This window comes from Camelina sativa, chromosome 19 (genome assembly GCF_030686135.1).
Source record: "Camelina sativa cultivar CO46 ecotype springtype chromosome 19, ASM3068613v1".
Lineage (NCBI taxonomy): Eukaryota > Viridiplantae > Streptophyta > Magnoliopsida > Brassicales > Brassicaceae > Camelina > Camelina sativa.
This window is the reverse complement of record NC_141898.1, coordinates 13,970,895-13,985,151: the sequence shown is the minus strand read 5'-3', so window position 1 is coordinate 13,985,151 and position 14,257 is coordinate 13,970,895. Positions and strand designations below refer to the sequence as shown.

The following is a 14,257-nucleotide window of genomic DNA, read 5'->3' as shown; positions in this document are numbered from 1 at the left end:
TATCTTTATGATAAACTTTAGAAAAAACCCTAACCAGACTTATAAGTCTCAATGGTTTAGTTTCTCTATCATACTCTTCTTCTTACTCCTTCTCTCTGAAATTTGTACCATTTCTTACAGATTTGGTTGTCTGGGAAAAGAATAATACGAATGGCTTGTTCCAAAGGGTTAAGTACTGAGAGGTTGAAGGAAGATAGAATAAGCCAATTACCAGATGCTTTGTTAAGTCAAATACTTAATCATCTTCCCACAGATCGAGGAAGCTGTGAAGACAAGTGTTTTATCTACCAGATGGAGGACTCTCTGGCTTTTGGTTCCTCGTTTGAAACTGGACTTTAAGAAATTCCCAAGTTTCAATGCCTTTTTGAGTTTTGGTAACTGGTTTTTCGATTCCGACAGGGTTACATGCATAGAGAAACTCAGGTTATATATTGATGACAATGATGCATCATCCTATCTCACATCATGGATCGGTGCCTCGGTAAAGCGTAAGGTTCAGCGTCTTTTGGTTGATCACGTTACTCGAGATGCTTATTCTCATTCTCATGAGATGCCACTTAGTCTCTATGTTTGTGAGTCACTGGTGTGTCTAAGACTCTATAGGCTGACTTTGGTTGCTCCTGAGCTTGTTTCTTTACCTTGTCTAAAGATCCTCCGTTTAAGTGATATTGTGTTTACCAACGAGACCACATTTGAGAGACTTGTCTCGTCCTGCCCTGTGCTGGAATACTTAAAGGTTGACGTTGTATGGAATGATGAAAACGTCTGTCGGGTTCATTCTCGGTCACTGAAGTGGCTCCGTTTAACACGACGACCTTCTCCTCTCCGGAATCTCCGAAGCGTTTCTAATCTTTCTTAGGAGCTGCCCGAATCTGAAATCCCTTATCTTAGTGAAGGTCTGGCTATATATATAAACCCTCTTGATTTTTTTCTCATCCCTATATATATATATATATATATATATATATATATATATATATATATGAAGTTTCTGTATATTGCTTCATTTTTTGTTTTGTTTTCAATCTCATTATTTTCCCACAGGGACGTGTTGGTTGTTACGATCGACTGTGTCCCAAGAGGGAGATGAAACGACTTAGCATTTCACCTGTGCCAGAGTGTTTGCTATCGTCCCTCGAGTTTGTTGAATTCAAATCCCCAATTTTTGGACTATCTCCAGAGATAAAGCTAGTATGGTACTTGCTAGAGAATTCTGCCACCCTCAAGAAACTCACTCTATGTTTGAACTCTAGTTCAACAAAAGATGACTTAGTCAAGATCCCAAGGGTTTCTACTGAATGTGAAGTCATTTTTCTCTAATGGGTAGAGAGAGCCGAGAGATAATATAATTGAGGTTTCCTGTAAAAGACGAAGAAGTAGATATGCATTTGTAGTTTCATATATGGTTTGGTTTTAAACTGTTTAAGGTTGTATAGAATTTGTCTTTGTTTTGTTTTGGTAGCCAAACTAAGGTTAGGTGCATTGGTAGGTTCTCAAAAAGTTTCTGAGAATAAAAATAAATAAAAAAAACTCATGAGATCCACTCCTGGAATGACACATATAACTTTCTAAGTTGTTAGACTTTGTTATAATAAATTAACTTCACGAAAACTTAAAATCTTAATTAAACAGTTTATTTGTTATTATTTTTTATTTTTTATAAATCATAAAATAAAATTAGCTATTTAACAAGTTCTATTATACATAATTTTCAATTATATCCCCTATATAATAAAACGGAAGTACACAATTTTTTTTTGTAGACTATATAATTTCTATAAGTTGGTTACAAAATAAGATATACATTAAATGTAGGTTGGTTACAAAAAAGGTTATAGATTAATTGGTCAATATGTGGCTACATGAATACATTAAAAAAATATCCCAAAGAATCCTCTTAAAGAGAATATTCCAATGATTTATACAATTTCCAAAATAAAATCTTTAGTATTTCATGTATTGTTACAAAATAAAATCTTTACTATTAGACATAAAAAGAATAAAATCTTGGCAATTTATCATATTTTCGATATTTTATTGTGCAATTGAAAATAAAATATTACCTAAGCACGGATCATATGAAAAAACTTTCACCAAACATGTTCAAAAATTAAAATAAAAACAAACAACAAACATAACCATTTCTCATACATAAAATTACAAAATTAACAATAGAAAACTTACAAAATAGGTATTTTTTCAAGCCATCATATTTAGCATATGATTTTATTGCATAATGTTTTATACAAAAAAAACTTTTAAAAACAATCATATGAATTATTTTTTATTCTAAAATTATAATATAAATAAAAAGAGTTTCAACTTGTGCTCTAGCACGGGTCCTAATCTAGTATTCATATTATTTTTAAGTAATATTAGTTGATAAAAAAAATATTACTATGATTAAAAATTATGAGAGTTAAACAAATATTAATATTATGAAACTAACTATATTAGTATTTATAATTTTATGATTGATAATATGTTTTTTCTTAATATTATTGATAATATGTTATTTAATATAAAAATATAACTAATTAATGAAATTAAATATATTTAAGAAATAATTTAATTTGTTTATAAAATATTAATAATGTTAAGATAAAATACAAAAACAAAATAACAAAATAAATATTTAAATAAAATTATATTAAAATTATATTAAAAATAATAATATTGGTTTTTTTTATTTTCACAAATCACAAGACTTAGATTTTGTATCGTCAAATAATGATATTATATGAATGAGAAATTCATTGGATTTCTCACAGTGGATTTTATATATAACAAAACTATTTGTTATTGAATTATATATTTATATTAAAAACAAAACAAAAATGAAAGTGTTTGACGGAACCGATAGAATCATCGAAGAAGACACAGAGGCGGAGGAGCTATGGCGCCGCTTCATGTATCGGCATCGCTTTCGTCGTCGTTGCCACTTCTCTCTCCGCCACTATCTTCACCGTCGCTAAACAGAGCTCCTAGTAAGTCTATTGGTTGCTCTTTCGTCTCCGTTCAACGCTTCCCTCTGAGCCGAAAGACAAGGAAGCAGTTGCAGGTGGTGTCTATGGCTCCTGAGGAAGAGAAGCTCACTCGTCGCAACCCTCTCGATTTCCCTATTGTAATTATCTCTTTGCTTTCGATTCCCTTTTAGAAATTGGCTCTACAGATTCTTAGGGATTTCACATTGCTATTAGAGTCTCAATTTCGATATAGACACTTTGAAATTTGAGTCACAATATCTGTGAAAATTGTATTTGGAAATGAGGTTGAACAAATTGAGATTGTGAGGCTCTCTCAAGCTTTGATTTGTTTGACTTATCTTCTTCAGTCAGTGTTCATCACTTGCTAAAGTTATCACAGGTGTAGAGTTTTTTTTAGGTATGAATCAAATAGGGAGAAGCTGCATCTTGTGACAATCGTATACCTAGTTTTGTGTGTAACCTCTGTATTGGTTTCTTGGTTCTTTGTTTGCAGTAATTTTGAGTGTAGTCAGTCAAATTCCACTTCTTGTTATCATGACATACGTTCTTGATTTCCGATTGTTAGTTATGTTGTCGAATGTGTTTCTTGATACACCATTCATGTCCCCCTTAGTTGAAAGAACTGTATTTTTTTGGTTGTATATCGATGCACCAGTATTGGTGACTTTTCTTTTGGCTGTTTTGTTGAATATTATTGCTCTATCATTTTGCTGGTCATTGCAATCATTTTGGGGTTTGTGGTAGGAATGGGAGAGACCAAAGCCAGGGAGGAGACCAGATATATTCCCCAAGTTTAGTCCTATGAAGTCACCGTTGCCTCCTCCAATGCCTTATGATCCTCCTGAAGAAGATGACGAAGAGGAAGAGAAGAAAGAAGAAGAAACCGAAGACGACCCTGACAAGGAAGACGAGGACCAACCCAATAACCAGTAGTAAGAAAACTCATTTCTCAAACTGTTTGCTGTTGTTGTTATTGTTGTCTTGTCTTGGAAACCTTAGTGGATCTTATTTCACGTTAAAGAGATTAAAAAAAAAAAAAAAAAGATATTGTCAACCCAAAAGAAAATGTTGGTGGAAGCTTACATCTGCTGTAGTAAACTCGCTTTCTGCAAACGATTTTTTTGAATGTATTCTCAATAAAGCTCCGTAAACTACATTTTCATATACGAACTACAGCTTAAACCGTAAAGAAGGTATTTGCCATGCTTATGCCTTATTAGGCATTGTTGGGAAACTAGTTTGCCTAAGGACAGAAAAAATGTCTTTCTTTCAGCTTCCGGACCATGTTTGGTCTCTTCTATCTCGTTCAAATATGAAGTTAATATTGTTAAAGGAGTCTTTAGTTTTGAATATATATGTTTTGATATGCTTAAAAGACGTGAGTACATGTTTTGATGATAACTTTGATTATGATTTTGGTCAATAGCTGTATGAGTATGCTGAGGCTGAAGAAAAATATATGTAATAAATCATACAAGATATAGTATCTCTTTAAAAGTGTGAAACAAGTAGATTTGATGATAACTTTTAGTGATCTTTAGCGGGTTTAGCCTTAAACAAATGAATGATCAGAAAAGCAAGAAACACTTGGTTGGTGTGTTAGAAGGTGAATGTTGTTTTTTGATATTAACTTGAACGTGAATGTTACATGTGCGTTTGGGGGAATCCACTAAGAAACAACAGTGCGGTTAGGTGTAAATTGGATTAATTAAGTACATTGATGGGTCCAGACTCATGACAAGACATGGCTAGTCGTGTTTGACATGTTCTGGTTCTGCATGTCTTGTTTGTTTACTTCAAAGTCGGGCAGTTACTTAATTGTGCCGACATCTTACGACATTAGAAACAATTAAACTTTCACTGATTAAAGATTAAGAACGCTGGAAAAAAAATTATAATGGTTTGATTGGCGATTCGAGATCAATCGCTTTCGTGGTTATAGATCCATTAAATTAAAGCCAAATTTTTGTGATTTTTTCATTATATATATATATATATATATATATATATATTTAATTATACTATTTTTTTTTTTTTGAAAATTTGTGAATTTTCATTAATGAAACGGATTGTAGAATCTACAATTTGAAAATAGTAGGTAGACCTCACCAAAAAAAGTAAAAATGAGGCCTAGCTAGAAGTGAATACACCAAAAAGACAGAGTACATTAGATAGTTCTTAGCAAATCTCTCAACAGGTTCTTGAAGTTTTTCTGATGAGCCTTTGCTAGGATTGCGTCTCTAACTTGCCTGTCCAGAATCTTGAACTGCACTTGAGGTGGAGTTAAGACATTGTTGTGAAGACGATTGTTTCTTTTCGACCAAATGGTGTAGACTACAGCCTGTGCTACAAGTCTCTTGAGTGTTTTAGAGGAAATATAATCAGTGATGTTCAACCAAGCAGCGAAAGCGTCCCATGTATGAAACACAAAGGGAGAATAACCGAGTCTCCTAGTGACTTCACCCCAAAGGTCTTCACTATACTCACAGTGGAGGAAGAGATGGTCTCGTGTTTCAGGGTACCGGGCACAAATGCAACATGACGGTTCCACAGGCATTCCCTAGGTTGCCAATCTTGTTCTAGTTGGTAGCCTGCTAAGATGAGTGAGCCAAAAGAGAAAAGCATGTCGTGGTATTGCTCCTTTGTACCAGACATTTTGAGTCCAAGGTAAAACGTGTTGTCTGTGACGAAGAACCTCCCATGTTTGCTTTACATTGAAAGATCCTGGTTGCACTCCTTCGATGGTCCAAATGAAAGAATCGGGTTCATCTGTAGTCTCCGGAGGTTTAACCGTAGTCAGGTGGACTTGCAGGAGTTCTGTTTGGGGCGATCTTGCTGGACGGATTAACAAGTTTGAGGAAGAACACGCCATAGCTACAGTACTGTTTAGTGGGATCCCCGTTTGTGACGGCCCAGAAGGTCCTAGAAAGGAGACAAGAGGTCCAAAGGGGGTCCACCAGTCGTACCAGAAGCTTATTGTCTCACCATTGCCAAGCTGACTTCTAAGGAAACGAGCTGCAAGAGGACGAAGATACAAGAGAGTTTTCCAGGTCCAGGAATTCTGCTTTTTCTCATCAATTTGCCAAAACACTCCATCCTTGATTTTATTGTTTTGCATCCATTTTGCCCACAGCGAGTCATCAGCAGAGAATAACCGCCATATCAACTTTAGACAGAGGGTTTTATTTCACATTGAGAAACATCGGAATCCCAAACCACCTTCTTCCTTTGGTAGGCAAATAGACTTCCAAGTAACCTTGGCGTTAGGCTTTTTTGTTATGTCCCCAGACCAGAGAAACCTTGAACAAAGACTCTCGATGTGCTTCAAACAGGTTTTTGGTAGGATAAAAGCAGAGGCCCAAAAATTTACCGTGCCATATATGATTATGGAGATTAGTTCCTTTCTCCCTGCATAATAGAGCGCCCTGGCAGACCAAGAGGTGAAACTAGAAGTAATCTTATTAATTAGTGGCCCATACTCCGACACTCGCAGCTTCCTGTGCATTAAAGGTAAACCGAGATAACGAATGTGCAGTGAACCGAGACTGAAATCAAGAGTAGATATCCCAGAGGTTTCAGTTTGGTTCACTCCCGCAGTAAAGAGCTCAGTCTTGGCTTTGTTCATGGAAAATCCCGAGATTTCAGCAAATCCCTGTAAAACGCTTGTAACATTGTCCAGAGAGTTTTATTTGCCATCAAAAAAAATCATGATGTCGTCTGCAAAGGCCAAATGGGTTACCTGAGGGTTTGTGACGTTTGGATGGTGCCCGATGAGACCATCGTTGAAAGAGCTGTTTAGTAACTAGGAGAATACCTCCATAGCCAGCGTGAACAGGTAGGAGGATATGGAATCTCCTTGTCTAAGTCCTTTAGCACCCTTAAAGAAACCGCATGATTCGCCATTCACTGCCACTGAGAAACGTGGTGTTGATATACATTCCCAGATCAGATTGACAAAGTGTATTGGGAAGTTCATAGCCTTCAAGGTGTTGATGACGAATCCCCAATGCACTGAGTCAAAAGCCTTCTTGAGGTCAATCTTCAGCATTCCCCTTGATGATATATTTTTCTGGTTGTATCCTTGAACGAGTTTCGTGGCTAAGAGCACATTATCCACTAGAAGACATCCCGGGATGAAAGCAGATTGCGAGTTAGATATAAGTTCCGACATAACCGACTTTAGTCTATTCGCTAACAGCTTGGATACCACCTTGTATACTGTATTACAACAAGCAATAGGCCTAAAGTCAGACATTTTTGAGGCGTTTTGAGTTTTTGGGATAAGCGTAAGCAAAGTGGAGTTCCATTGTTGCAGCAATCGGCCTGATCGAAAGAACTCTAGAACTACATCTGTTAAATCTTGACCGATCACTTCCCAATGAGCCGTGAAGAACTCTACGCAGTATCCATCAGGCCCAGGAGCTTTGTTTTTGGGAGAGAAAAAACAACTGCCTTGATCTCCGCGGGTGTAACGGGAGCAGATAGTGTCTGAATAGTAGAAGGAGAGCATCTTTGAGGCAGAATACTGGCCATTTCTTCAGCGGTCAACGGTGTTGCAGAAGACTGTGCACCCAGGGTTTTCTTGAAGAAATCTACCGCTAACAGTTGGATTCCCTCCTTTGAGTCAATAATTTGATCATTCTCATTAGTAAGGAACAGGATTTGGTTTTTAGTTTGACGAGACATGACCACTCTGTGGAAGAATTTGGAGTTTTTATCACCCTCCTCCAACCAGCATATCCTAGATTTTTTCTTTAGGTAAGATTCCTCCGCCTTGGCTAGAAGACACCAGATCTGGTGAGCTTGTTTTTCCTCCTCGAGAGCTTGTGAAGAAGGGAAATTGAGAAGATTTCGCTGGCAGGCTTGGAGAGCTTCAAAGGCTTCAGTAACTCGTTTTTCAATGCCAGGGTAGTTGTCTTTCCTGAAGTCGTTTATGAAACTTTTAAGTTCTTTTAGCTTTTTGGAGAAAAGCAACATGTTGGAACACTCGAAATTGAAGGCATTCCACCAAAGCTTGATTAATGGTGCAAAATCTGGATGTTGGTTTAACACCGTCAGGAACTTGAAAGATAGTTTCTGCTTTTGCTTGTTGACGTCTAGAAAGACACAGCATGGGCTATGGTCCGAGAAACCTGGATTCCCAAAGACTCCGAGTGAATTTGGATAAGTGAGCAACCATTCATCATTTACAAGGATACGATCCAACTTCTTTGTGATTAGGCCGACGTCTTGCTTGTTCGACCATGTGAACGAGTTGCCACAAAAGGGAAGATCAGAAATACAGGAGTTAATCAAGCTTTGACTGAAGTCCCTCATTCCTCTGGTGAGTGTGTTGTTGGAATTGACCGATTGTTCATAGGGATGCAATATCTGATTAAAGTCCCCCAGAACTATCCATGGTTTTCCCATCACTGCAGGTGCCAAAGCGAGTGTCTGTAATTCTGCCCATAGCAGCTTTCTCTCGTCACTAGAAGATGAGGAAGCGTAGACAATAGAGATTACCAACTCCTGATGCACCAAAGGTAGCTGAACCAGACATACAATCATTTGGAGGGATTTAGACAAAATTGACACCTTTACGGAAGTGTGCCAGATTACCCAGATTTTCCCAAGATCTGAGTATTCATAATTCTCAACCGATAACCATCCGGGAGCTATACTAGACCGTATATATTGGGCCTTCACCGAAATCACATGAGTTTCTATCATGCCCCCAAAAACTGGCTTATGTAGCTTTAGCCATTTCCGCATACTCCTACGTTTTAATAGGGTCGTTTAGACCTCTTACATTACGACAAAAAATATCCATAAAAAGGATATTGAGTTAGAGGTTTAAAGGGCCTCCAGCCCTTGCTCTCGGATTCTTCTTCTTCTTCAAACGCTTTGAGATCACCTTGAGAAATCTGTCAGAGTCTTCATCAGGGTTATCATCGTCACCTGATCGGATATCAGGGTCAGATTCCTCGAGCTGGCTAGCTTCCTTATCTATAAATGGGGACAGAAGAGAGAATAAGTTTGCAGTCAGGTCAACACAAAGCTTTCCTTCATCAATATTCAGCCTATAGTCCTTTGATAGGTGGTGAGATAGATGGTGTCTCGCAACAGGGGGGGATCGCTGCCGGGCACTGGTTTCACCTTCCTCTCGAACTCCAGATCCTAGCTTTGTAGGCGGAAGAATCGGTTGAGGCAAAGAGATCTTAGCAGGGGACTTTGTGGTGGTGGAAACAGGTTCAACTGCTGTGTTTACTGCTTTAACTGCATTTACTTTGACCATTGGTAGCTGACTTGGGATGGGAGCCTTACTTGATTACTTATCCTTCTTTGCTCTTGGACATGATGACACTACATGTTTCACTGAACCGCAAAGTGTAAAGGTGGGAGGGGCGCTTGTGCAACGGGATATGGTGTGTCCCACCTTTTTACAATGGCTACCCAAAGAAGGTAACCACGGACTTGAAACCCGGATTCTCTTGATCTGTCCTGACTCGAAACGAGCATTGACAGCCTTAGGTAGAGGCTTTCGAGGGTCAATGACCGTATATACCTTTGCAACTTCGATATTTGTAAGCTTTTCTGTTTGGGGTGGAGACAGACCGGGTGACCCACCAGCCCTGCGATATGTTCAAGGCCTTCACGATTGAAGAATTCTAGAGGAACGCCATGGAACTCTAACCACACCAGTACCAGAGCTAGGTCCGGCTTTTTTGGAGTGACATCTGGTGACCACTTAGCAACGAACATGGTTTGTCCATCGACCTGCCATAAACATTGGCTTAGAATTCTCCTACGGGCATTAGGGCAGGGAACCTTGAAGAGGAAAGAATGTCCTTCCATTTTAGGGACTGTGATGTCTCTGCGTTGCCGGCTCCAGATCCCATTCACAATGGCGTGGACGACACCTCAGGAAGGCGGTACTTCATAGAATTGGCCAAGGATAAAAATATCCCATGCTTTCTTGTTCTTCTCTATTACATAATTGGGTATTGTAACACAAGCCTCATCAGATTCCAGGGTATACGAAGTACCTTTCTTCTTGAGATGAACATAATTTCCTTTTACCAAATCTTTCCAAGGATGGTCTGCAATTTGCGGGGGAACCACTTCTTCGGATTCGGTCCTAACTTCAGTTGGAGCGACATCGGTAATCAGTGCTGCAATACTATGTACATTTGCCACATTAGTGGTAGTTGTAGCTAGTTCACTAGATTTTGGGGATCTAGGGTTTGTAGTGATTTCGATTGCTGCATCAATTTGCACCGAGGGGGCAATTGGGCAGGAATCAGTGGTTGCTTTCAAGTCTGAAGCACCTTTAGTGACGGAAAGGTTTGTTACCGTCGAACAAATGGAAGTTTCGCCAGCTGATTTTGGAGATTCAGGAGAGGAAGACTTTGGGAGGGAGGAGGAGGTTGCGGATCTAGTGGGGATGCCGCTAGGGGGTTTCTTTTTGGGTTTATTTTTGTCCATGAGGGGCGGTGTGGGCCGACGCCGAGATCGGCGAAGGTGGTTGGAGAAAGATGAAGATCGCGTTTTTGGAAAGAAAAGTCAATTATACTAAATTTATATCTAAAAACCTCCCAAATTTATATTTTTAAGTTTAATTTTGAGGTTCAAACTTAATAAATAAATGAATAAGCCCAATAAAATATAAAACTCAATGTATTTTATTTATTTTTATTTTTATTTGACATATTTTACTTTCTTTTATCTTATAATTTGGTAAAAAAATAAGTTTTTTTTTTATAGTTGCACCGGGTCATTCCGTTGAATGAACCGGCATCACACGGTTCGACGAGATGGTTGGAAGCAAAAAGTTTAGCCTTGCGATTTCTAAACCACTAATTGCGATCATATTAACCATTTTTAACATCATCATCATCAAGAATACTCAAAATTTTGTTTACTACATTCTTTTTGAAGAAGACAAGTTCCATCAATAACGGAGTATTTAGGAGAGTTGCGGCTAACAAAGTAACACCTCCAGCTGCTCTAGTCACTCTCCTTGTTTAAATCAAACTATATAACCTCTTGTGGGTTTAAAGAGATAGCCAGTGGGCCAAGTTATTCCTAGTATGGTTAAAAGAAGAAAAAATAAATAAAATGAAAAAAGACAAGTTCCGTTATGTAATCGCAACCGCAACCCCAACCCCAAACGCTTTATGTCATTCTATGTTATCACTTTGGACCAATTTCGGTATTAGTTATTGTGTTTGGTTTTTTTACCCTTTTCACGATCTCATGTCTCTGAATCAGCCACGTTTCATCACTTCAAGGTGTACACGGATATTAAACCAGAACACACATGCAAAACTCCTTCGAGAAGTTTAGCTCAATTAGACTATTTAAAGCCGTACGTAAGTATTTGTGGCTCAGAGTCACTCGTAATGAACTTGAGGTAAGCCACATCGTGTGCCGATATGATATATGTTTCTTAACCATTAAATTAAATTATTTATTATTTATTTTTCTCAAATGTTACAAAATCTGTTATTCATTTTTTGGATGAGAGTACTTGGTTCCACCACGCACCCAATCTATTTTTGAATTTTCTAACCAAAAAAAATATATTTTTGTAATAGTCCAAATCTATATAACTTTTTGCTGGCAAAAATAATTTGAAATCATGAATTATTATTATATAAATTTGATAACGACGTACAAAATCTTTTATTTGGTCACTTGTTCTAGATCATATTATTCACGAATATGAATTGTCAATTAGTATGTCTATTTTACATTTTGTACGTCGCTCTCAAACACTTTGTCTTAATACTGCGATTATTCGTAGACAGAAAAAATATATATATATATATATTTTCGTTGACAAAAAAAAAACAGCGATTATTCTTTGGTAGAGAAAAAAAACCAATGCAATAATGATAGTGTTGTGACAGAACCGGGATCGACTTTATTATTAAAATTCGATAGACGTCATAGTGGAATTAATAATAGAAAGAGTTCAGGTTTCTCTGTTATTTATCTTCTTAGGATTATATAAACGATTACAGGGGGAAATTTCTGAATATACAAATGATGTAATTTAACGAATCAGGTTTTAGTTCAACAAATAAGAAATCAGACGAATTACTTTCAGTTAAAGCACTATTTATTTGCTTCAAATAATTTTGTTATTAATTAAATATCATGCGGAAACATAGTAGATTTAAGGATGATTAAGAAACATAGTGTAAAAAATTTATTAAAAATGTAGAATGACATTTTTTATGAGACAAAGATATATTTTTTGAATAACCTTCTTTATAACAAATATATATATATATATATGAATTTATATTTACAAAATACAATGAGTTTCGTAAGTTTTAAATAATAATATCTTAGTTATAATAGAAATCTTATAATTTTGAAATTTTAAAAAAAAAAAAAAAATTCTTAGTTGTAGTTTAAGTTAAAAAAAAAATGATTCTAATAAATGGTTTCCTCCGTAAGTTTATGGTTGTTCAAAATTTTCAAATGAGCCATTTCATTTTCTCTACTCAATTGAGATGTCCATGGAGATTGCCATCACTCTGTCTCATTTGAGCTGAAACCAAAGCGGTAATTAAGACCAAATTTTGATGGCCACACTTGTCGGAGTTTTGTGATGATTGTATATCGTTTTCAATTCCCATGGTTGATAAATGGGATTTGGAATCATATCTTCTTTTATTTGACGAGAAAATTTGTTTCATGTTCTCTAATTTTCTAACTGTATATTTTAAATTTTTAAATTTTTTTATAAATCTTTAAATTAAAATTAATTGGCGAAATTGGTTTATGCCTTTTATATACTATTTAACATTTTTTATATGTCATTTTTCTCCACACATATCTACTCAAAATAAAGGTATTTCTAACTGTTTATATAAATAGAAATATATCACATCCCATAAAGGTATTTACAACGGTTTCTAACATGATACAACGGTAATTTAAACTATCAATTAATGGGATGATTGGACTACTTTTCAAAGAAATTTATACGATATTATGTATTCAAACTTTTGTATCATGTTAAATTATTTTAACTTTTACCTTAAAATCAATTAACAACAAATAATTCCTACCAAAAAAATTAGCAACAAATAATAACTCATATTTTTAACTATTTACTACTCAAATACCTTTCCATCTCTTTCAATGTGAGAGTTTTTTTCACATTTTAATCTACATTTTAAATTGTAAATACTTTATATATAATAAAATTATTTAAATTAAAGTATAAGTTTTTTCTCATTATCTCTTATCTCTAGAAACGCAAATGTATATGTGGACTTTCTGGCACGCAAAGCGCGTATCTCCCTGCATCAAGTTTCGTATGTAAATAATTTCCCACTAAATTGGTTCGTTTGAGCTAATCTTTTGAACTAATCTTTTGATGAAGAAAAAAAATATTTATATAAGTCTAAGAAGATTAATGTTCCATCCCAAACTGCTCGACTGTATACATACTTATCATGTATGGTTTATAAAGTTTTTTTTTTTTTTTTATCAAAGGTTTATAGAGTTTTGTATAAGCTATATATTGGTATGGGGACAAAAGAAAAAAGAGTTTTAAACGAGCCAAACGACACGCCATACGAACACCCACTCTATACCTCCATATTCTTAGCATCTCTTTGAAAACTGATTTGTATTCTTGCTTTTGTTTTATCAGATGTGTTTCATGTTTCCAACCAAAATTATAATTTTATGGTACATATCCATCGAGACTATTCAAATCTTTCCTTTTCTTTTTTTTAAGCTTGCAGTACAGAACGAAATGAGATGACCGCCGTTTACCAGAACATCAAATGTACTTAGTTTGAAACATCATTTCCAGTTAATTTTAAGCAATGTTCAAGAAAGCGCTAGGCGTTAAATAGAAGGTGATCCAATGCCTAGCGTCTAGAACGCCTAATCGGAATTTAGACGGTTTTAGGCGGTTTAGGTGTTTATACTATAAATTAATAAATATCTGATATTATAAGTATAATTATACAACATATGTATAAGAATAATAAAAGTATCAAATCAAAAACAAAATAATAGACAAAAACATTATTTCTATTCATTTTAAACAATATATTAAACATTTATAATTATGTTTATAGAAATAAACCTTATAATTAAAATTTTAAAAATATATTAAAATAATGATACTATAATTTTAAGCGGTCAAAACGGTCGTATAGGCGATATTATAGCGCCTAACGCCTAGACGGACGGAGGCAGACGTCTAGAACGCTTTTTCGAACACTGATTTTAAGTAAAGAAACAATAATATTAGAAAA

General features: G+C 35.7%; 3 protein-coding genes and 1 pseudogene across 3 annotated transcripts; 2 read left to right on the top strand and 2 right to left on the bottom strand.

Annotated features, from left to right (window-relative positions):
- The first annotated feature begins 126 nt into the window (after positions 1-126).
- Positions 127-1,472, top strand: LOC104767839 (putative F-box/FBD/LRR-repeat protein At2g05300 pseudogene; annotated as a pseudogene).
- A 1,337-nt stretch (positions 1,473-2,809) lies between these two features.
- LOC104766379 (uncharacterized) lies at positions 2,810-4,151 on the top strand. Its single transcript, XM_010490257.3, has 2 exons — positions 2,810-3,124; positions 3,732-4,151. The coding sequence occupies exons 1-2, from the start codon at positions 2,897-2,899 to the stop codon at positions 3,918-3,920; spliced, it is 417 nt and encodes a 138-aa protein (XP_010488559.1). The 5' UTR covers positions 2,810-2,896; the 3' UTR covers positions 3,921-4,151.
- A 1,003-nt stretch (positions 4,152-5,154) lies between these two features.
- On the bottom strand, positions 5,155-5,544 carry LOC147920540 (uncharacterized). Its single transcript, XM_087501124.1, has one exon. The coding sequence runs from the start codon at positions 5,542-5,544 to the stop codon at positions 5,155-5,157; it is 390 nt and encodes a 129-aa protein (XP_087357250.1).
- A 1,838-nt stretch (positions 5,545-7,382) lies between these two features.
- Positions 7,383-8,738, bottom strand: LOC147920539 (uncharacterized). Its single transcript, XM_087501123.1, has one exon. It carries the CDS (start codon positions 8,736-8,738, stop codon positions 7,383-7,385), a length of 1,356 nt encoding a protein of 451 aa, XP_087357249.1.
- Between the last annotated feature and the right edge of the window lie 5,519 nt (positions 8,739-14,257).